The sequence below is a fragment of the Papio anubis genome, chromosome 17 (assembly GCF_008728515.1).
Source record: "Papio anubis isolate 15944 chromosome 17, Panubis1.0, whole genome shotgun sequence".
Lineage (NCBI taxonomy): Eukaryota > Metazoa > Chordata > Mammalia > Primates > Cercopithecidae > Papio > Papio anubis.
The window spans coordinates 33,444,583-33,468,771 of record NC_044992.1 but is presented as its reverse complement, the minus strand read 5'-3'; the positions used below and the strand labels follow the sequence as shown (position 1 = coordinate 33,468,771).

Below are 24,189 nucleotides of genomic sequence, written 5' to 3'. Positions count from 1 at the left end.
CTTTACACCATATACACAAATAAACCACAGGCCGGGTGTGGTGGTGGCTCATGCCTGTAATCCCAGCACTTTGGGAGGCAAAGGCAGATGGATCACTTGAGGCCAGGAGTTTGAGACCAGCCTGGCCAAAATAGTGAAAACGCCTTCTCTACTAGAAACACAAAAAATTAGCTAGGCGTGGTGGTACACGCCTGTAATCCCAGCTACTCAGAAGGCTGAGGCACGAGAATCACTTGAACCCGGGAGGCAGAGGTTGCAGTGAGCTGATAATCACACCACTGCACTCCAGCCTGGGCAACAGAGCAAGACTTTGCCTCAAAAAAAAAAAAAAAAAAAAAAAAAGAGAGAGAGAGAAGAATGAAGGTTTAATATCCAGAATATATAAATAACACCTATAATTCAACAAATAAATTTTTAAAACTCCCATTTAAACATGAGCAAAAGATCTCCAGTAAGCATATGAAAAGGTGCTCATCACTACTAATCATTACAGAAATGTGAATCCTAACCTCATACCATATTAGGATGGTTGCTATAAAAAAACAAAAAAAAAAGCAAGTGTTGGCCAGGATGTGGAGAAACTGGAACCCTTGTGCACTGTTGGTGGGACTGTAAAATGGTACAATCACTATGGAAAACAGTATGGAGATTCCTTAAAAACTTAAATTAAAAATAGAATTACCATACGATCTAGCAATGCTACTTCTGATTACATAACCAAAAGAACTGAAAGTAGAGTCTCAAAGACATGAACATCCATGTTCATAGCAACATTATTCACTACAGCCCAAAGGTGGAAGCAACGCCATTTTCACTGACAGATGAATGGATAAACAAAATGTGACATATACATACAATATAATATTACTCAGCCTTAAAAAGGTAGGAAATTTTGACACATGGATGAACCTTGAGGACATTATGCTAAGTAAAATAAACCAGTTACAAAAAGATAGGTACTGTACGGTTTTACTTATATGCGGTATCCAGAGTACTCAAACCGATAGAAACAGAAAGTACGATGGTGGCTGCCAGGGGCTGGTGGGAAGAGGGAATGGGGAGTGGTTTAATGGGTACAGTTTCAGATTTGCAAGTTTAAAAAGTTTTGGAGATTGGTTGAACATGTGAACATGCTTAACATAACTGAATTGTACATTTAAAAATGATTGCCGGGCGTGGTGGCTCACACCTGTAATCCCAGCACTTTGGGAGGCCGAGGCGGGCGGATAACAAGGTCAGGAGATCGAGACCATCCTGGCAAACACGGTGAAATCCCGTCTCTACTAAAAATACAAAAAAATTAGCCGGGCGCGGTGGCGGGCGCCTGTAGTCCCAGCTACTCAGGAGGCTGAGGCAGGAGAATGGCGTGAACCCGGGAGGCGGAGCTTACAGTGAGCTGAGATCGCGCCACTGCACTCCAGCCTGGGCGACAGAGCGAGACTCCATCTCAAAAAAAAAAAAAAAAATTAAGATGGTAATTTTATGTGTATTTTACCATAATTAAAATGTTTTAAGTATTCTATTGTTTATAAAGTAGATATACTCTTGCAATTTTTTTTTTTTGAGACGGAGTCTAGCTCTGTCATCCAGGCTGGAATGCAGTGGCATGATCTTGGCCCACTACAACCTACACTTTCTGGGTTCAAGCAATTCTTGCTGCCTCAGCCTCCCAAGTAGTTGGGATTACAGGCGCCCACCACCACGCTCAGCTAATTTTTGTATTCTTACTACAGACAGGGTTTCACCATGTTGGCCAGGCTGGTCTTGAACTCCTGACCTTAGGTGATCCACCTGCCCCGGCCTCCCAAAGCGCTGGGATTACAAGCATGAGCCACTGCGCCTGACCCACTCACGCATTTTTAAAAAAGCATTTCATTGATGAAGGACATCGATCTTAGAGAAAATACTTACATAGGTTTATATTTTATATTTCTAATTCATAAGTAATCAGAGTATCAAATGGGAAATTAATAAAGGTTAGAAAAAATATATCAGATACTGTTTGGAAGCTCACATAGCAAGACTTCCAAAATACCAAATTTATAATATAGCTTTTACAATATAGAAAATTTGCCAAAACTCCTCTTAATCAACAGCCTGTATTCACCTGCAAAAAGGGGAGGCCAGTAGGCATCAAACAGCAAATAAGAAAGACTAGCAGGTTAGCAAACTGTAGCAATCCATTCCTTTTGAGAGGCTCTAATAGAACAGGCCCAACAAGAGGTAAAGGGTCTTTCCAAATAGTAATACCCACCACTTCAGAGGAAAAACACCTAAGTGTTCACCTAAGAAATGTGTTATTATATAGAAAAGAAATTAAATAACTATTTTTGGTGAGACTTCCACAATGCTACAAATGACAGAATTCCTTAAAAGTGCAGTTAAACCTGAATAGCAGCTTTTTAGTTTTAGTTTTTTTTTGGGGAGACGGAGTCTTGCTCTGTCACCCAGGCTGGAGTGCAATGACACCATCTCAGCTCACTGCAACCTATGCCTCCTGGGCTCAAGTGATTCTCCTGCCTCAGCCTGCCAAGTAGCTGGGATTACAGGTGTCCACCACCACACCCAGCAAATTTTTGTATTTTTAGTAGGGACGGGGTTCTCCACATTGGCCAGGCTGGTCTTGAACTCCTGACCACAGGTAATCCACCCGTCTCGGCTTCCCAAAGTGCTGGGATTATAGGCATGAGCCACCACACCCGCCCGAATAATACGTTTTAATTCTGATTATGCATCAGAATATGGTGTTATACTACCATAATTATCAGAATATGGTGTTATACTACCATATACTACCATAATTAAGCCTCTTTTTTTTTCTTTTTCTTTTTTTAAGAGATGGGGGTCTTGCTATGTTACCTAAGCCATCCTCTGGGCTCAAGAGATCCTCCTACCTGAGCCTCCCAAGTAGCTGAGACTATAGGTGCACACCACCATGCCCTGTTCTCTTATTTCTATGGTTCTAGTTCCTCAGTATAATGAAGAAACAAATAAAATTTTTTCTAATGACCTGTGAGGTTTCAACCTCTTGCTTTACCATGTTGTGACTCTACAGAAAGTGACCAGGTTTTATTTCTAAACATTCAAGGGTCCTGGACTCTCACCTAATTCAAGTTATTTTACTATTGCTGCACAGTGAAGCCTTACAATTAACCATGTTGTAGCTTCTTCATCTATAAAAACAAATCACTGTCACATCATTCTTTCCTTTCTTTATCTGCTCCCCATAACAACTCTCCAGATACGTTCAAAATTCTTCAATCATGGAACATAAGACCATTTATTCACTCTTGTCCCTCAAATGACTTAACACAGTATTATCACTGTGTCCCCATTAAGCAGTTAACAGAAATTATGTCTCATTTACCTCTGTATGCCTATCATCTAGCAAAGCACTTTCTGTATGGGGGGAGGAGAGGGCAAGGGGTGTCTGTGTATATACATGGCATGAAATAACCGCTGTTAAATAAACATAATAAGAATATGTTACTTAACAGCAACAGCACATGATTGAAAGAATTAAAAACTTAAGAAATTTAATACTACTTATTCATAAATAACTAAATGGCAACTACCAATATAGTGTCATTAAACAACACAAAGGCAAAATCCATTCCATATTGAACAAAGAAATTGAGGACATACTTGTCCTTTTCATTTTCTTCATGTTTGGTGAGACTGCAGAGTTGAAGAGTATCAAGCTGTTGTGTTACTTCTTCTGCCCAACGACAATTTACTAGTTCTCGTAGCTGGAGTGGAGCACTGGGGAGAAAATCCATACATATACACTAATTCATGAATTTCAGATTATTTTATAAAATAAACACATTTCTCAAAATAGAGAGCACAATAATACTCATACCATAACACTATTTTTTTTTAAGAGATAGAGTTTCACTCTATGACCCAGGGTGGAATGCAGCAGCATGCATGATCATGGTTCACTGCAGCCTTGACCTCCTGGGCTCAAGCGATCCTCCTGCCTCAGCCTCCTGAGTGGCTGGGACTACAGCAGCACACCATCAAATCCAGGTAATTTTAAAATTTTTTGTAAAGACAGGGATCTCGCTATATTTCCCAGGCCGGTCTTGAACTCCTGGCCTCCAGTGATCCTCCCAAAGTACTGGGATTACAGGTATGAGCCACTACCTGGCCCCATAACACTATTAAAACTAAAAAAAAAAGAAAAAAGAAAAAGACACAATGAAAAATACTCTTTGCAACTTATTTTCACCATATTAACACGTCATTTACAAAAACAAACAAAAAAACTAAACAAAAACATATGATTCAGAATATGGACTGAATTCTCAACTTCTGAGTCTAATGCTGTACTGTTGGCATGGTGGCTCATGCCTGTAATCCCAACACTTTGGGAGGCTGAGGCGGGTAGATTGCTTGAACCGAGGTGTTCAAGACCAGCCTGGACAACATGATGAAACCCTGTCTCTACAAATAATTAGCCAAGCGTCGTGGCATGTGCCTGTAGTCCCAGCTACCCGTGAAGCTGAGGTAGGAGGACCACCTGAGCCAGGGAGATTGAGGATGCAGTGAGCCAAGATTGCGCCACTGCACCCCAGCCTGGAGAAAGAGTGAGACTCCTTTTCAAAAATAAATAACTAAATAAAATTTCATCATATAGCCACACTAGACACATTTCAAGTGATCAACAACCACACGCAGCTAGTGGCTACCATACCGGAGAGTGTAGACATAGAACACTTTCATCATTATAAAAAGTTCTACTTGACAGTGCTGGTCTTATAAGATAATATAAGAAAGGTGGGACTGGGCACACTGGTTCACACCTACAATCCTAGCACTTTGGGAGGTCAAGGTGGTAGGATCCCTTGAGCCCAGGAAGTCAAGACCAGTTTGGCAAAAACAGTGACATCTCATCTCTACAAAAAATAAACGAAATTAGCTTGGCATGGTAGCACACACCAGTGGTCCCAGTTAGGAGGCAGGTTGACGTAGGAGGATCACCTGAGCCCAGGAGGTCGAGGCTGCAGTGAGCTGAGATCGCGCCACTGCACTCCAGCCTGGACGACAGAGCGAGACCTTGTCTCAAAAAAATAAAAAGTAAAGAAAAGTGAATACAAAACGAAAAAATGGGCAACAGATGGCACTCCAGCATTATTTTTTGAAACCAAAAGTAGAGATAACCTAAATGTCTCTCAATATGGGGATAAATAAATCAAGGTATAGTCATAACATTGATTAGTCACTTTTAAAAAAAATGACTTATATATACATACAATCAAGAAAAGATACCTACCATATTTTACATGAAAAAGCAAACTGCAAAACAATATTATATCATTGGTACATTTTAAGAAAAAGCATATGGGAATCACATACGCATATATTTAAATATAGGCACAATTATACTGGATTAGGGCATTACAAAGTACATGCACAAAAAATAGTCTAGAAGAATAGATACCAAATCCAACAATTTCTTTTGCAAGTGTTATTAAGTGAGAAGACAGGGCAGGGAGTATCAGAATCAGAAGCCTTTTTATTTTATATTTATCTCTACCATATGGATTTTTTTTTTTTTTTTTGAGACACACTCTCGCTCTGTCACTCAGGCTGGAGTACAATGGCGCGACGTTGGCTCAAGTGCAGCAGTGCGATCTCAGCTCACTCCAACCTCCACCTCCTAGGTTCAAGCGATTCTCATGTTTCAGCCTCCTGAGTAGCTGGGACTATAGGTGCGTGCCACCATGCCCGGCTAATTTTTGTATTTTTAGTAGAGACAAGGTTTCACTATGTTGGCCAGGCTAGTCTTGAATTCCCGACCTCAGGTTATCCAGCCACCTTGGCCTCCCAAAGTGCTGGGATTACAGGTGTGAGCCACTGTGCCTGGCCAAACTATCTGGATTTTTTTAACCAGAAACATTAAAATTTTTTGCTTCATTATAAAAGATAAGTTATGGCCTAACTATCTGGATTTTTTAACCAGAAACATGAAAAATTTGTTGCTTAATTATGAAAGGTAAATTAAGAACTTACACAAGTATTTTCTAAGAGAGGCAGAGTACAACATAGTAAACATAATTTTAAGTCACATGAATTAGTCCCTGCATTTCTTTTTCTAGTCAGATTGCTTATTTCTACTCAACTATCTTCAAGAAGAAGAGAAATGGGCTGACTGCAGGAAAACTGCCTTTATGAATCCCAAGGCACATTCTGACCTTACTATTTTCCAAATTCACAAATAATCATAGCGAAACACTTACCGGCAATGAGGACATTGGGCTCTCTGCTCTGTCAGCCAGCGCTAAGGGGTCAAAAGATTAGATTTTGATTAGAAAACACCATTACTTTATTTATATATATATATATATATATATATATATATATATATATAAATAATACAAATCTAATGAGTTTTAAGCACTGTCTAGTGCTTAATTTTAGAGATACTTACAGAAATAATAGGCAATCTACTGTCTCCTTCACACTATCATCCTCATAGGGATAAACTTTTAAAGGGACAGAACTCAGTGCAAAATAGCTGTTAAAAGGCTACTCTCACACAGGAAAAGGAATGATTCCAGGACTAGCTGATTCTCACAGGGAACGTGTATATAATCTTACTATTGTCTTATAATAATGACTGTCTCCTTTGCACTAAAAAATAAACCATAGTGATGATTTATTTCTATCTAGTTTACTACTGAATTTAGTTTTTGAAAAGCTAATTCAAAAAAAGGGAAGCTAATTCTGAGTTACATACATTATAGACATGTAAATTAAACCTAAAAAAATGAATAAGCAATAGAGCACAACTTTTAAGTCTTAAAACAGTTTCATAGGGCCAGGCGTGGGCAGATCACCTGAGGTCAGCAGATGGAAACCAGCCTGGCCAACATGGTGAAACCCTGTCTCTACTAAAAATACAAAAATTAGCCAGGAATGGTGGCAGGCGCCTGTAATCCCAGCACTTTGGGCGGCCAAGGTGGGCAGATCACCTGAGGTCAGCAGATGGAAACCAGCCTGGCCAACATGGTGAAACCCTGTCTCTACTAAAAATACAAAAATTAGCCAGGAATGGTGGCAGGCGCCTGTAATCCCAGCTACTTGGGAGGCTGAGGCAGGAGAATCGCTTGAACCAGGGAGACGGAGGTTGCAGTGAGCTGAGATCCTGCCACTGCACGCTAGCCTGGGCGACAGAGCAAGACTCTGTCTCAAAACAAAACAAAACAAAACAAAAAGGTTTCATAGTTCAGTAATTGAAGCTTCTAGATATCTTGGTTTCCTCATAATTACAAAAAGGTTTTAGAAGAGAATAATGTCTCTACTAAACCAAAAATTATGTTAATAATTTATTAGGAAACTGAGAGCAATCTTATACCATATGGAAGGAGATGTTAAGATTTTCTGACTAGTTTTCAGGAAACATCAGGTTTATAATAAAACAAAAAACTTTATGTTTTAGTTGTCTGATAAATAGGTTCAGAGGTAAATAACTATGATCCTACACCAACGTACTCCCAATATCTGTTATTTGTTTATCTCTTTCTACTTTTTAAAATGAACATGAGCTCTAACTTGATGCCAAATAATTAATTTAGAAATAAAATTCCCAAGGAAACCTTAAAGGACAGTAAAAGACTTAAAATGAAAGGAAGCAAGGTACTTCAGAGCAAAGAAAATAAAGCTGAAAGAAAAAGCATACAGAGCACGCCTGTAATCCCAGCACTTTGGGAGGCTGAGGCGGGCAGATCATGAGGTCAGGAGTTCGAGACCAGCCTGGCCAACATAGTGAAATCTTGTCTCTACTAAAAATACAAATTTAGCCAGGTGTGGTGGTGTGAACCTGTAGCCCCAGCTACTCAGGAGGCTGAGGCAGGAGAATTGCTTGAACCAGGAGGTAGAGGCTGCAGGGTGCCAAGATCGCGCCACTGCACTGTACAGCCTGGGTGACAGAGCATGACTCTGTCTCAAAAAATAAAAATAAAAATAAAGTAAAAATCCTACGGAAAAGGATTCCTCCATTCTTAATAACCTTGAACATTATTATTACCTTGGTCTCTAGGCAAAAACGAAATTTGGGTCAGGTTTCTTCCCCTGAAACAATGACATGACCATGCCACTCTTCTGTTAAAGTCATAGCTCCTCTCCAGAACCGGTCTCATGAACTCCTCTCTAGAACTGGCCCTATGACTCAGCAAGGTTATGTCTTTACATGTTTCCTCTCTCCGCCTAAGATATTCTTCAAAACCTTTCTTCATCTGGGTTACTCCTACTCATTGTTTAGATTTCAGTTCATAAGCTGCTTTCTCCAAAAAGCATTCCCTGACACTCTGCAGACTATTTTAGATACAACTGCCATGCTCTACCACTATACTTCCCCCTTCAGAAACTTTATTATGACGACTTATTTGTTGATCTTCTTTGTCCTGCTAGATTATAAACCTTAACAAAGACTGGGACTATGATAGGGAGTAACCAGATCATATGTTTAAATGTCCCCCTCCCTCCCAGTCAAAACAGGCTTATTGCTGCACTATATAACACTGTTGACATATATGTGCTTGGCTCTCCCTCCATGTCCTGTCTCTGGATCATGGAAATGTCACTGGATCATGTCCATAAAATTTCCTGCCTTTCCCAGGCTACATTGAGCTTTACATTCTCTGAATATTTGTGGCATATTTAGCTTATATTTCACAATCTAATTTATTTATTTATTTTTTGAGACAGAGTCTCACTCCCTCACCCAGGCTCAAGTGCAGTGGTGCCATCTCAACTCACTGCAACCTCTGCCTCCCAGGTTCAAGCAATTCTCATGCCTCAGCCTCCCGAGTAGCTGGGATTACAGGCATGCATCACCGCACCCAGATGTTTTCTGCATTTTTATTAGAGACAGGGTTTTCCTACGTTGGCTAGGCTGGTCTCCAGCTCTGACCTCAAGTGATCCGCCCACCTGAGCCTCCCAAAGTGCTGGGATTACAGGCATACATGCATGAGATTACTCAGTCTCCACAATCTAATTTAATTACAAAATAAATATGACAATGTTAATACTCTGAGAAAAACAATGTTTCTTTCAAACCAAAACCAACCAACCAGTGATACAATATTAATGCATAATGTTAAATATGTTTAGAGCATTCCCCTTCATTCAATTTAAAAATTATAAACATAAAATAAAATAAAATTTAAAAATTATTTTCTCTCCATCATTAAACTGGAAGAATCACAATCTTTAGATCTGTGTCTGATTCCCAGCTCTGGCACTTACGGACCACGTGACATTGGACAAGTGACTGAGCTCGTCTCCTCATATGCAACAAGAGAATCAACATACCTACCCTGCAAAACTGCTGTAACGGTTAGAGAAGCTGTTAGTAATAAATACTAAGTATATAAGATAATCTTAAAAAAAATGGCTGCTAACATTTATAGTTCAATTACTACTGGATGTGAGGAATAAGGACGATTAAGGTGAACTAGGTTTTTGGATAAAAAACTGGGTTCCTGACTGGAAAAGAAACAGATTTGGCATGGAAAAAAAAAAAAAAAACACCTCTTATAGAGATAATATATTTGAAATGCATACTACAAGTCCAAACGAGGGTAGTTAGATACTAGAGGCAGGGAAAAGGCCAGGACTGAAAAGATAAAGTTGTGAAGTGTAAGTCTAGAGGTAGTGTTAAAAGTCTTGGACCAGTCGAATGTGGTGGCTCACACCTTTAATCCTAGCACTTTGGCAGGCCAAGGTGGGAGGATTGCTTAAGGCCAGGAGGTCCAGACCAGTCTAGGTCACACAGCAAGATACCATCTCTACAATAAACTTAAAAATTAGCCAGGTATGGTGGGCATGCCTGTAGTCCCAGCTATTCCTCAGGAGGCTGAGGCGGGAGGATCAATTGAATCCAGAGGTCGGGGCTGCAGTGAGCCATGATCATGCCACTGTCTCTAGCCTGGATAACAGAGCAAGACTCAGTCTCTTTAAAAAAAAAAAAAAAAAAAAAAAAAACCCATAGACCATGAAGTTACTAGGAAGATGGTATAGCTATTATGGCAAAAAAACCAAAGAAGATAATGTTTCAAGAAAAACAGATAAAGTAATTTGTGCTGAATGCTCTGAGAAGGAAAGATAAGGCCAACGAAATGTTCATTGGATTTAGCAAAATTGAGTCTATACCTTGCAGGAGCTATGTGAGTAGCTATGTGAGGGAACTAAAATCAGGTTAGAATGGGCTGAAGGGTAAGTAGACAGCGAGGTTGCAGAGATATGGAGTGGAAAACACTCATTTAAATAGTTTTAGCTATGAGAGAAAACAGGCAGTAAATAGGAAATTTGTTAACAAAGAACCTTTATTCCCAAATAGCTCAAAATTGCAAGGAAACTAGGAGGCAGATCACAGAGGATCTCAGATGCCTTGTGAAAGCATACAAAATTTCCTACATCCCCTGATGTATTGTTTGAGGCAAACTATATATACATACAAAAACATGCTAAATACTGTCTGGGTTTTTTATTTTTGAGACAAGTCACACTCTGTCGCTCAGGCAGGAGTGCAGTGGCCCAAACACAACTCACTGCAGCCTCAACTTCTTGGTCTCAAGAGGTCCTCCCACCTGACCCTCAGAAGTAGCTGGGGCTACAGATGTGCCCACTACATCCAGCTAATGTTTTAATTTTTGCAGAGATGGGATCCTGCCATGTTGCTCAGGCTGGTCTTGAAGTCCTGGGCTCAAACAATCCTCTGCCTTTGGCCTCCCAAAGTGCTGGGACTACAGGGATGAGCCACGGCGCCCAACCTAAAATAGTTTCTTACAAACATCTATACCACTAAACTACAACCAAAGTCCACTTCTTACGGTGTGTCTACCAGAGAAAGGGAAAAGCAGTCCCTTTGTTCATTTCCAAAAACTTGTAAGAATGAGTAATTATCATAAAGATTGTATATATTAATTATCTAGTATACAGAACTAAATAAGCCAGATGGTAAAAAAAAAATGACTGTTAGTGTAACAGCAGACCAAAAAGAGAGAGTTTTAAAAAAAACATCAGCCAGGCGTGGTGGCTCACGCCTGTAATCCCAACACTTTGGGAGGCTGAGGTGGGTGGATCACCTGGGGTCTGGAGTTCGAGACCAGCCTGGGCAACATGGTGAAACCCCATCTCTACTAAAAATATAAAAATTAGTCGGGCATGGTGGTGGGTGCCTGCAATCCCAGCTACTCAGGAGGCTGAGGCAGGACAATCGCTTGAACCCGGGAGGCGGAGGTTACAGTGAGCCAAGACTGTGCCACTCCACTACAGCCTGGGTGACAGTGAGACTCTGTCTCAAAAAAAAAAAAAAAATCAACTTTGTTACAGAAAACAAGCTCTTTGAGAAACATTAATTACAGCAATCATTAAAAATCTTAGATCATGGGTTCATGATTGATTAACTACTACTTCTAACACCTAATCCTGCATTTGAAATTAATTTAAAATATAAATATTTATTAAATTCCTTCCACTTCTTCAGAATATACTCAGAGATATCACTATTGACATGCACCGTGTATCCTCATTCATAATGCTATGTGAAAAATTTTAATGTATATGTATTGCTCTGGGAGTTTAAGACATTTACTAGAGAAATTGTGCTAGGGAAATCCTCAACAAAATCCTAATAAAACTAATTCAACAGAATATTTAAAAGATTATACACTGTGGCCAAGTGGGATTTATTCCTAGAATACAAAGATGGCTCAACTGTAAAAATCATTCAATGTGATAAACCACTTCATGGAAAACCCCCACTATGATCATCTCAATTATGCAGAAAAGGCATCTGACAAAATCCAATATCCTTTCATGACAAAAATACTCAATAGACAGAAATAGAAGGGAACTTCCTCAACTTGATAAAGGCCATATATAAAAACTCATAAAAATCATAGTCAACGATTCAAAGGCTTTAACTCTTCCCCTTAATATCAGGAAAAATTCCCCTTAAGATCAAGAAAAAGACAAGGATGCCAGCTTTTACAATCTCTATTCAACATAATACAGGTACTAAAAATTCCAGCCATAGTACTTAGGCAAAATAAAGAAATAAAAAGTATCTTAATTTAAAAGAAAGTGAAATTATCTTTTTGCAGATGACATGATCTTATCTGTAAAAATCCCTAAAGAGTCCACAAAATATTGTTAAAGCTAATAAATGCAGCAGTTACAGGATACAAAATAAACACAAAAAACACTGGCATTTCTATAAGCTTGCAATGAACAATCAAAAAAGGAAATTAAGAAAATAACACATTTGCAACAGCATCAAAAGGAATAAAATGCTTAGGAAAAAAACGAACCAAGACTTTGAAAGACATACACGGAGGCTGACTGTGGTGGCTCACACCTATAATCCCAGCACTGGGAGGCCAAGACAAGAGGATTGCTTGAACCCAGGTAGTTGAGGCTGCAGTGAGCCATGATCACATCACTGCACTCCAGCCTGGGTGACAGCGAGATCCTGTCTCAAAAAAATAAAAAAGAAAAAGAAAGAAAGACTTATACATGCAAAACTACAATACACTGCTGAAAGAAGTTAGGGAAGTCCTAAATAAATGGAAAGACACCCACGCTCAAGGATCATAAGATTTAATATTTTTAGGACAGCAATATTACTCAAAGGCATGTACAGAATCAATGTAATCCCTACTAAAACTCCAATGGTGCTTTTTTATATTGGTAGAAAACTGCATTTAAAATTCACATGGAATCTCAAGGGATGCCAAAGAGCTAAAACTACCTTAAAAAAGAAAAAGTTGGAGGACTCACACTAATTTCAAAACTTACTACAAAGCTACAGTAATCAAAGCAGTGTGGTACTACCATAAGAACAGAAATAGAGACTAACAGAACAGAATACAGAGGTAGAAATAAACACAAATATTTTATGATTCCATTTATATGAGGTACTTAGAATAGTCAGTGTAAAGATAGAAGGTAGAACAGTGGTTAAAGGGGCTAGAGGGAAGAGAATAATGAGAATTTATTGTTTATCAAGTACAGAGTTTCAGTTTGGGATGATGAAAAGGTACTAAAGATGGATAGCAGTGATGGCTGCACAACAATGTGAATGTACTTAATGCCACTAAACTGTACTCTTAAAAATACAGTTAAAATCGTAAATTTGACTGAGCCAAGTGGCTCACATCTGTAATCCTAGCACTTGGGAGGCCAAGGCAGGCAGATCACTTGAGTCCAGGAGTTTGAGGCCAACTTGGTCAACAAAGTAAAACCCTGTCTCTACAAAAAATAAAAAAATTAACCAGGCACAATGGCACACGTTTGTGGTCCCAGCTACTCAAGAGTGTGAAGCAGGCCAACTGCTCAAGCCCAAGAGATTGAGGCTGCAGTGAGCAATGACTGTGTCACTGCGCTCCAACGTGGGTAACAGAGTGAGACACTGTCTCATTTAAAAAAAAAAAAAAAGGCTAATCTTACATTAGGTATATTTTACCACAATTTAAAAAAATAATAAAGTTAAACAGAACACCATATGATCTAGCAATTTCACTCCTAGATATATATTCAAAAGAAATGAAAGCAGGAACTCAAACAGATAATTGTTAACAACAGAACTATTAACAATACCCAAAAGGTGAAAACAACCCAAGTGTATATCAAGAGATAAAAATGGATAAATAGGCTGGGCACAGTGGCTCAATGCCTGTAATCTCAGCACTTGGGGAGGTCAAGGAGGGTGGATCACAGGTCAAGAGATCAACACCATCCTGGCCAACATGGTGAAACCCCAACTCTACTAAAAACACAAAAATTAGCTGGGTGTGGTGGCACGCGCCTGTAGTCCCAGCTACTCAGGAGGCTGAGGCCAGAGACTCGCTTGAACCTGGGAGGCGGAGGGTGCAGTGAGCTGAGATCGCGCCACTGCACTCCAGTTCCAGCCTGGCGACAGAGCAAGACTCTGTCTGAAAAAAAAAAAAAAAAAAAAAGGATAAACGAAAGGTGGTATATAGTCATGTGTCACATAAAGATGTATGGGTAAATGATGGACCGCATATACTACAGTAGTCTCATAAGATTAGAATGGAGCTGCCCTACATAGGTGTACTATTTTTTTATCTTTTATACTGTATTTTTACCTATGTTTACTTATGTTTATTTTCTTTTTTCTTTTTTTTTAATGGGTACGGACTTTCTGTTTGGGGTGATGAAAGGTTTTGGAAACAGTGATATGGTTATACAACATCATGGATGTAATTAAAGACACTGAACTGTACCCTTAAATATGGGTAAAATGGAAATTTTGTTATATTTATTTAGCACAAAACGGGGGGCACTGAACAGACCCCTTACCAAAGACAACATATGGATGGTAAATAACTCCTGGAAAAGATGCTAACATCACCACTCAACAGAGAAACGCTAACTAAAATAAGGAGATACCTCTAAGAATGGCTACATACCCCGAGAATGGCTAAAATTCACAAAACCAAACATACCAACTGCTAGCATTAATGTGGAGGAATTGGAACTCTCATTCACTGCTGGTGAGAATGTAAAATTATAAAACTATTTCTTTTTTTTTCTCTGAGACAGAGTTTTGCTCTTGTTGCCCAGGCTGGAGTACAATGGCACAATCTCGGCTCACTGCAACCTCCACCTTCCAGATTCAAGAGATTCTCCTGCCTCAGCCTCCCGAGTAGCTGGGATTACAGGCACGCACCACCACGCCTGACTAATTTTCTATTTTTATTAGAGACGCGGTTTTCCATGTTGGTCAAGCTGGTCTCGAACTCTCGAATTCAGGCGATCCGCCCGCTTTGGTCTCCCAATCCTTTTTTTAATTTAACCTTCATCCCTCTTCTCCTCTCCCTCTTTTGAAGTCCCTGGTGTCTAGCATTTCCCCCTTTATGTCCACGTATGCTCATTGTTTACCTCTCAGATACAAGTATTTTAGAAGATAGCTGGACAATTTTCAAAATGTTAAACACACATCTACCATATAATCTCTATCCATTCCATTCCTAATTATTTACCCAAGAGAAAAGAAAGCTTCTTGTACACGAATGTCGCAGCAATTTTCATTGTAATAGCAAAAACTGTAAACATGCCATATGTTCATCAATAGGTGAATGCATAAACAAATTGTGGTAAATACATACAATGGAATACTACTTAGCAATAAAAAGGAATACTACTGATACACACAGTATTTTTGCTGAGTGAAGAAAGCCAGATCCCTAAGAGTACATATTGTATGATTTTCATTTGTGTAAAATTCCAGAGCATGCAAACTTATCTTTTTCCTCTTTTTCCATCCCCCCTATCTCTGAAGCAAACCTATCTATTGTGACAGAAAACAGATCAGTGGTTGCCTGGGGACAAGGTTAAGTAGAGGGAGGAATTACCAAGAGGCACAAGGAAAGTTTTGGGGATGACAGATACATTCACTAACTTGGCTGCAGTGACAGTCTCACAAGAGGATATATATGTCAAAACTGTACACTTGGCCAGGCGCAGTGACTCACATCTATAATCCTAGCACTTTGGGAGGCTGAGGTGGGTAGATTACCTGAGGTTAGGAGTTTGAGACCAACTTGACCAACATGGTAAAACCCTGTTTCTGCTAAAAATACAAAATTAGCCAGGCATGGTGATGCATGCCTATAATCCCAGCTGCTTGGAAGGCTGAGGCAGGAGAATCACTTGAACCCAGGAGATGGAGGTTGCAGTGAGGGGAGATCGCATCATTGCATTCCAGGCTGGGCAACAAGAGCGAAACAACATCTCAAAAAAAAATTAAAAAAAGAACAAAACAAATAAAAAACTGTACACTTTAAACATGTGTAGTTTATTGTATGTCAATTATACCTAATAAAAAATGACTGGCTTGAAAACAAGTAGGCAAGCAATTAATATTTGCTGAATGAATGAACAAATGATCAGTGCATTCAGGAACCAAGACAGTCCTAGAAAGAAAGGTCAGAATCAGATCTGGACGGTCTGAACACAAGACTAACATTCTTGGACTTTATCCTTTATGTAATAAATTTCTGAGGCTTCTGGGAAAAAAAACACACCAATGAAAAATATTAATATAGCAGCAGGACAGAAAATGTACCGGAGATAAGAAAAGACTCAAACCTGAGAGATCAGATAGAAAGTAATTAAATAATCTAAGCATGAGGTAACCAATGTTCATACTTCTCTATTAGCACGCTAATGATAAAAATAGAAAGGTAAGACAAATATAAGTGAAACCGGGAGATAATAACTAATTGCACTTAAAAATCATTGGTATAGGCCAGGCGCGGTGGCTCATGCCAGTAATTCCAGCACTTTGGGAGGCCAAGGAGGGCAGATCAGTTGAGGTCAGGAGTTCAAGACCAGCCTGGGCAACACAGTGAAACCCCATCTCTACCAAAAAATATATATATATATACACACACACACACACACACACACACACAAAAATAGCTGGGCATGGTGGAGTGCGCCTATACTCCCAGCAACTCGAGAGTCTGAGGCAGGAGAATCGCTTGAACCTGGGAGGCGGAGGTTGCAGTGACCCGAGATCACGCCACTGCATTTTAGCCTGGGCAACAGAGCGAGACTCCATCTCAAAAAAATAAAAATAGAAAATAAAAAAATCACTGGTATAAAGTTTCCAGTTTGACTGGCAGAACAGAACAAAAAGTATGAACTTAGAGTTGGTTTGAGAAAATAACACGAATAATTTGATCTTCAACAAAGTTCAAGATGCTAGAAGGACAACAAGACAAGACATCCACAAGTTAGTGCTGAAGGAATAGATTTAGGAGCCATGCAGAGAGATGATAGCTAAAGCTGCTAAAGTAAATCAAATTTCCCAAAGTAGATGAATACTCCCAGAAACCTCAGAGTAGAGAACGAAGCAACAAGATCTTAAGAAATTAAGAAATAAATGCATTTAAGGGGCAGGAGAAAGAAGATGTAACAATGAAAAAATACAGAATCAATGAGGCATAAGGTAACAACCAAACACCATAAGCATATGGGACCTTCATCAAAAAAATCAGCCCAGATCCAGATTCTACCACTTAATTAACTATAGTGACAAAGAAAAGGCTATAGAGTTCTTGAACTTAATGGGTTCAAATCCAGTACCATCAATTGTGAGCTGTGTGACTAGAAAAAAATGATTTAAGTGTTACCAATACTACTCTTGACAAAGGCATATTTATCCTCCTTAGGCAAGAATAAGGAAACAGAAATTTTCTGTTTTTTTTTTTTTTTTTTTTTTTGAGATGAAGTCTCGCTCTGTCGCCAGGTTGGAGTACAGTGGCTCACTGCAACCTCTGCCTCCCAGGTTCAAGTGATTCCCCTGTCTCAGCCTCTTGAGTAGCTGGGACTACAGGCACATGCCACCATGCCCGGCTAATTTTTGTATTTTTAGTAGAGACAGGGTTTCACCATATTGGTCAGGCTGGTCTCGAACTCCTGACCTCAGGTGATTCACCCACCTCACCCTCCCAAAATTCTGGGATTACAGGCATGAGCTACCGCGCCCAGCCGAAACAGGAAGTTTGAGGTGAAGAGCATGTGACCTCTTTGATTTTCTCAGGAAAATACATAATTGAAGAGGAATGTGAACAAGGCAGTTTTCAACTATGCTCTGTAGATGTGCTATTGGACACTGGCACACACAACCAAACTTCCTCATAATGTTTTTTTGGTTTTTTGAGACACAGTCTCGCTCTGTCGCCCAGGCTGGAGTGCACTGACGTGATCTCGGCTCACTGCAACCTCTGCCTCCTGGGTTCAAGCAATTCTCCTGCCTCAGCCTCCTCAGTAGCTGGGATTACAGGCACACACCACCACACTCAGCTAATTTTTGTATTTTTAGTAGAGACGGGGTTTTACCATGTTGGTCAGGCTGGTCTCGAACTCCTGATCCCGTGATCCGCCCGCCTCGCCCTCCTAAAGTGCTGAGTTACAGGCCTGGGCCACCGCTCCCAGCCAACATTCAAATTTTGTTTTTTGTTTTGTTTTGTTTTTTGAGATGGAGTCTCACTTTGTCACCAGGCTAGAGTGCAGTGGCGCTATCTCGGCTCACTGCAACCTCTGCCCTCCCAGGTTCAAGTGATTCTCCTGCCTCAGCCCCCTGGGTAGCTGGGACACAGGCGCATGCCACCACGCCCAGCTAATTTTTGTATTTTTAGTAGAGACAGGGTTTCACCATGTTGGCCAGGATGGTCTCGATCTCTTGACCTTGTCATCCACCCATCTCAGCCTCCCAAAGTGCCAACACTCAAGTTTTAAAGCCCCTAGATTATATTTATCTCTACAGTGTCTTGCAACTATTTAAGATTAAACACTTTTTCTCCATCTTACTCACCAAACGCATATAAACTAGTCCTCTTCTGAGCCCCACAGCACTTCTTTAGTGTCTCTTTATGATACCACACATTCTTCAATATAAACATTCTAAACTCCATTCCCTCAATTAGATTTAGGCTCCTTCAAGGCAGGCAATTTGTCATTTACCTTAGTATTCCTCAACCCCAAGCACAATGCAAGCAAGCACTTTAGGGCAAAAAAATGTAAAATAGAAAAATAAGGGAAATGGTTAATCCTTACAATATATACTATATATACTAGCTACATGTAAAAAGAAATACAACTTACCCTAATACAGCTGAAACAACACAGCTTGGAGCAATGAGGACACAGGCGTGCATCCCGCAATTTCTCCATACAAATGAAACATCGGAAAACCTCAGCAATGCTCTGAAAACAATAAAAGATGTAAGATCCACCAGTTTAGGCTACTGAATCAAGAGTAAAAGGCAAGCTCAAAACAACTCAACATTTACATTTATTTTGCGCTGATATCTCTATTTTAACTATATTCCATATCAGGATTTGGTTGGTCAAGGTCCAGAGTACCTTAAAATATCTGGAAAATGTACTTCCTTCTAAGCTTCATGATGATTCTATTCTAAGGAAAATATAGGAAATGCAAACACAGACTTATGCAGAAAAATTTTCACTGAAGCAGTAATTATAATGGCAAGAATCTAGGTACAGCCCGAATGTCCGAATATTAAGTAAATTACGGCAGTTACACAAAGATTAGTCACTAGAAATAGTTCTTCATCTAATGATAACAGAAAAATGCATATAATGTACAACAACAAGGAAAAAAGGCCCAGGCACAATGGTTCATGACTGTAATCCCAGCACTTTGGAAGGCCGAGGCAGGTGGATCACTTGAGGTCGGGAGTTCGAGACCAGCCTGGCCAAAATGGTGAAATCCCGTCTCTACTGAAAATACAAAAATTAGCCAGGCGTGGTGGTGTGCGCCTGTAATCCCAGCTACTCAGGAGGCTGAGGCAGGAGAATCGCTTGAACCTGTGAGGCGGAGGTTGCATTGAGCCGAGAGGGTGCCACTGCACTCCAGACTGGGTGACAGAGTGAGACTCTGTCTCAAAAAAAAAAAAAAAGGAAAAAAGGCAGACTATATGACTGAATACACAACATGAACTTTTTAACTTTTTCTGCAATTTCCCCAAAAGGTATAAACTGATTTTATAATTTAGAGGAAAAAGAAGTTTAAAAAGACACTTATCCTAAAGGCAGTGTGCTGTGACCCAGAAAAAAATGAATTAAGAATCCAGAAATCTGAATTGCTGCCCTGATGTTAAAACCGACTAGCTACTTATTTGAACCTGAGATTCTGCCCCAATTGAAAATGCTGACGGTAGTTCAAAGCAATCTTGGGAACAACAACAACAAAAATATGTAAATACAAGAAACAGTATTATCTTTGCAAGTCTCAGTTTAATCAATTTAGGAAGTAACTGAAAAGTTTTTAACAAGAAAAAAGATACAATTAAACGTACTGTTATTGTATTGTATACTTTGTCTTTATAGTACTGACATTAACTTTCACTCCATTCTAGAATTAAACCCTCCTAAAACCAAGATAAGTTTACAAAACCTTTATAATACTTTACATGAGGAATTAAGGAGAAAATTACTCATGAATCTCATCATGACTCTGTAGGGCCAGAAAGAACCTGGGAGATGCAGATTCTGTAACCTGCAACGGGGTGGACAACAAGACTACAGAATGACTAGTTTCAAGTGGAATATCCATAACACCGTTACCTCTTACTAAAAAGCAAGGATTTCCTATTTCAGTATCTGAAAGGTTCAAAATTTGATAATGATTATACAATTAAGTTCAATAAACAATCTTTTAAAAAATATTCCTAGCCTTTACTTACATATCCTACATATCCCAACTATTTTAACTCACAGCTTACAAGAATCAGTTATAAAAAGAACAGTTTGTTCTGGAAACTACACATGAGATAATATATGCTGATTCAATCTAGGAAGGAAGGGCAGAAGCTTGCAAAATGTGCCACTGAGAGGGAAAGATGATTATCCATTTGGAAGGAGATTTAGATCAGCTCAACAACTCGTAAGGACTGGTGGCGAGTGGCAGGGTACGTCCATTTGATGAATCTGCAGTTTTGCTCGGAGCAGGATGCAGTTTGTAAATACCCGGTGGGGATGAGTACCTGTGCCAAGACATCCTTGAAAACTCCAGGATACGCACCACCTGACTGCGGAACAGTGAGCACAAGACACCCGGAGCGCTACAGAATGAGAACGGCGTCCTTGGTACAGGGCCAGCCCTCTCCACAGCGGCAGGGGTGTGGGGGTGCCCTACCGGAGGGAGGACATGGGCACGGCTCCCCGAACAAAAACCGCACATCGGGTGGGGGCGGGGACTAACCACCACCCTCACAACCCCCTCACCTCCACGCTCTGTTCATCCATTGCCTCCGGCTCTCGGCGAGGCCGTTGGCGACCCGCGGGCTCCGTAGTCTGACCTCAGGCGCCGGCCCGAGGTCGCCAGATCAAATCACCTAGAGAAGCCCGGCGCCCACGTCAGGGGGCTCCGACAACAGCCCCACCTGCGTGCCCCATCGCTTCAGGTCCAGCGCCGACTACCCCCATTTCGCCATTTTTACCGGCGCGCCCGCCCCGGGGCGCAGAGGTAGGGCGAGCAGTGGCCGCGGCTCCTTTCTCCGGGCTCACCCGCCGGCCAGCAGCCGCGAGGAAAATCTCGGCCCACGTGACGCGGGCGCGCGCGTATGGAACCGCCGCTGGAGTTTGGCGGAGAAGGCGCCGCAGAGAATTCGCAAACACCAACTGTAACCAGGACAGCTGGGGGCGCGGCGGCGAGAGAAGCCGCGAAGCGCATGCGCGCAGGACGCTGCGGGAGGAGAAAGGAGGGGAGGAGCGTGGAAGGTTCGCCTAGTTCCCGCGTTGCGGGGCGCACACGAGACTTGGCGACTCGCTGCCTCAGGGTTGCGTGCCTCCGGCCCCAGCCTGCGTAGGCGGTCTGAGCGTGGGGCTCCGCTACGCCCCGCCCACCTCGGCGGAGGGCGGGGACCCACGGCTCTCAAACTTGCGCGCCAAAGACGTAGCCACCTGGCGCACTAATGGAAAGCGGTCTTCGGAGCCACACCCCTAGGTATTCGGACTCTGAGATTTTTAGGGTGGGGCCCAGGCCATCCACGTTTTCACCCAACATTGTGTGTGATTCGGTAGCAGGTGGCCTGTGGCCCGCACTTTGAGAAACCCTGGTGCACAGGGTTAGTGGTTAGTGGTTCTCTCTGGAAGAAAGAGTCTAAGGTTTGTAGGACTTGGGTTCCACCTACCAAAGCAAATTGAGTTAGAAGGCTCCAGACTGTGAAGCCTGAAGAGGTGTCATTTCTCATTCTGGTGGTGAGTGGACGGGACCACACACTGTGAAGACTTCATTCCCACATCCCACACTTCATTCTTGCCGCATAAGTAAGTTGTCGCAGTGGGACTATTGAAAGGGTATCAGCGATATTCATCTTTCCTATAAATGGGATCTGCTTTCTACAATTTCCTGCCAGAAGAGATATGTAAAGATTGCAAGAATTGAAGGTGTGTGAGACAAAGAGGGCACATCAAATTCATAATTTGAGTTTAATTTTTCCTGTATTTATTGCAAACAACTAATTATACTTAATCGACCTGGAGTGCACATGTAGAGAATCACTAATAATCTAGAAACAAGTTCTTGAATATCAGGCATTTAGGCTTATAGGTGATGGGTAGCAACAATTTATTTTAACTACGTGGGTCATGAACAAGATATAATTTAGAAAGATTAATCTGAGACTGAAAAATGCTTTCAGTAAGAATTATTTGTGGTCTTTGAACTACATGGAGCTGATGGTTGTATCACGCTATTTTTACGAAAATGCCCTCAGTTGTACATTTTTAAATGGTTGATGGTTAATTTTATGTTATGACAATTTTACTTAAAATAATTATAGAATGCAGTGCTAGGCCGGGCGTGGTGGCTCATGCCTGTAATCCCAGCACTTTGGGAGGCCAAGGCGGGCGGATCACCTGAGGTCGGGAGTTCGAGACCAGCCTGACCAACATGGAGAAACCCCGTCTCTACTAAAAATACAAAATTAGCCGAGTGTGGTGGCGCATGCCTGTAATCCCAGCTACTAGAGAGGCTGAGGCAGGAGAATCGCTTGAACCTGGGAGGCGGAGGTTGCGATGAGCTGAGATGGCGCCATTGAACTCCAGCCTGGGCAACAAGAGTGAAACTCCGTCTCAAAAAAAAAAAAAAAAAAAGAATGCAGTGTTGTACTTGGGATTCAGAGTAATGAGAAGTGAGTGGGCCTTGCTCTCAAGGCGCAGTGTAGAAGACAAATAAGACAAATTGCAATACTTATATGGTAAATAGTAAGATAGATTCTTGTATGTTTGCCGAAGAATCCAAAAATGTTGAAGGACTTATTGCACTAGTTCATAATATCGAACAGTTAGAAACCTGTACAACTGATTAGAGGCCGTTGGTTGCAAGCAAAAAGGATAACTTGAGCAAAATAAATAATTTAGTTGGCAAGATGCTAAACTCACATGGATTGCCAAGCCCTGGGGTTTGGGAGCCAATGGTCTGCTCCATCAGAATCTCTTAAAGGCTGACCTTGCTGCCCTCCCCACAAGAAAAATCTCCTAACTTCATATATATCCCTAAATAACTTAATGTTTTACAACTTGTTATATTATTTGTATAACTTGCTGTTATAGAGTTTAAATGTCTATCAATAAGGAACTGATAAAAATGATTATATATTTAGCTGGGGGCATGGTGGTGCACACCTATGGTCCCAGCTACTCTGGAGGCTGAGATGGAAGAATCACTTGAGCCCAGGAGTTTTGAGGCTGCAGTGATCCAAGATCACACCACTGCACTATGACCTGGGCAACAGAGCCAGATCCTGTCTTAAAAAAAAAAAAAAAAAAAGGTATGGTATAGCCATATAATAGATTACAGCTATTAAAAAGAAGGGTGGATATGTGACGTAACAAAAATATATTAGAATTGAAGACCGGGCGCAGTGGCTCATGTATCCTAGGACTTTGGGAAGCTGAGGCTGGCAGATCTCTTGAGCTCAGGAGTTGGAGACCAGCCTGGGCAACATGATGAAACCCAGTCTCTACAAAATATACAAAAATTAGCAGGGGTTGTTGGCATGCACCTGTGGTCCCAGCTACTTGGCAGGCTGAGGCCGAAGGATTGCTTGAGCCCTAGAGGCTACAGTGAGCCATGATAGCGCCACTGCACTCTAGCGTGGGTGACAGAGTGAGACCCTGTCTCAAATAAAATAATGAAATGAAAAAAAATTAAGTACAGCAGCAGTACAAGGCACAGTATCAACCTACTTTTGTTGAAAAAATTTTTTAAAATTTGTATACATGTAGAAATGCCTGAAGAAATTATTTGCAGATTACCTCTAGAGAATTTACATGCCTGTTTGTTGTTGTTGTTGTTTGTTTTTTGGGGTTTTTTTTGAGACGGAGTCTCACTCTGTCACCAAGCCAGTGTACAATGGTGCGATCTCAGCTCACTGCAACCTCCACCTCCCGGGGTCAAGTGATTCCCCTGCCTCAGCCTCCCAAGTAGCTGGGACTACAGGCACATGCCACCACGCCCAGCTAATTTTTGTATTTTTAGTAGCGACGGGGTTTCACCATGTTGGCCAGGATGGTCTCGATCTCTTGACCTTGTGATCCTCCCGCCTCGACCTCCCAAAGTGCTGGGGTTACAGGCGTGAACCACCACGCCTGGCCATCCCTGTGATTTTTAAATT

General features: G+C 41.1%; 2 protein-coding genes across 14 annotated transcripts in view; one reads left to right on the top strand and one right to left on the bottom strand.

The window, feature by feature from the left end:
* The window catches only part of TRIM37 (tripartite motif containing 37), a 127,098-nt gene extending 105,865 nt beyond the window's left edge, over nucleotides 1-21,233 (bottom strand). For 7 of the 13 annotated variants that reach the window (XR_004179279.1, XM_031657043.1, XM_031657046.1 and 4 more), the window contains exons 1-4: nucleotides 20,795-20,851; nucleotides 18,650-18,751; nucleotides 6,246-6,286; nucleotides 3,646-3,762 (exon numbers count right to left, since the gene is read on the bottom strand). Coding sequence is in view for 11 of the 13 variants with exons in the window: in XM_031657043.1 (XP_031512903.1) it covers nucleotides 3,646-3,762; nucleotides 6,246-6,286; nucleotides 18,650-18,751; nucleotides 20,795-20,815 (281 nt within the window). In the remaining 2 variants the exon portion in view is untranslated. Of the gene's footprint in view, nucleotides 1-3,645; nucleotides 3,763-6,245; nucleotides 6,287-18,359; nucleotides 18,548-18,649; nucleotides 18,758-20,794 lie in introns of those variants that run through there. The other 6 variants (XM_021928242.2, XM_031657047.1, XM_021928241.2 and 3 more) reach the window with 3 other exon arrangements.
* Nucleotides 21,234-21,942: 709 nt separating this feature from the next.
* PRR11 (proline rich 11) overlaps nucleotides 21,943-24,189 on the top strand; it is an 88,739-nt gene continuing 86,492 nt past the window's right edge. The window contains exon 1 of the mRNA XM_031657050.1: nucleotides 21,943-21,958. The gene's annotated coding sequence lies outside the window, so the exon portion shown is untranslated. The remainder of the gene's footprint in view (nucleotides 21,959-24,189) is intronic.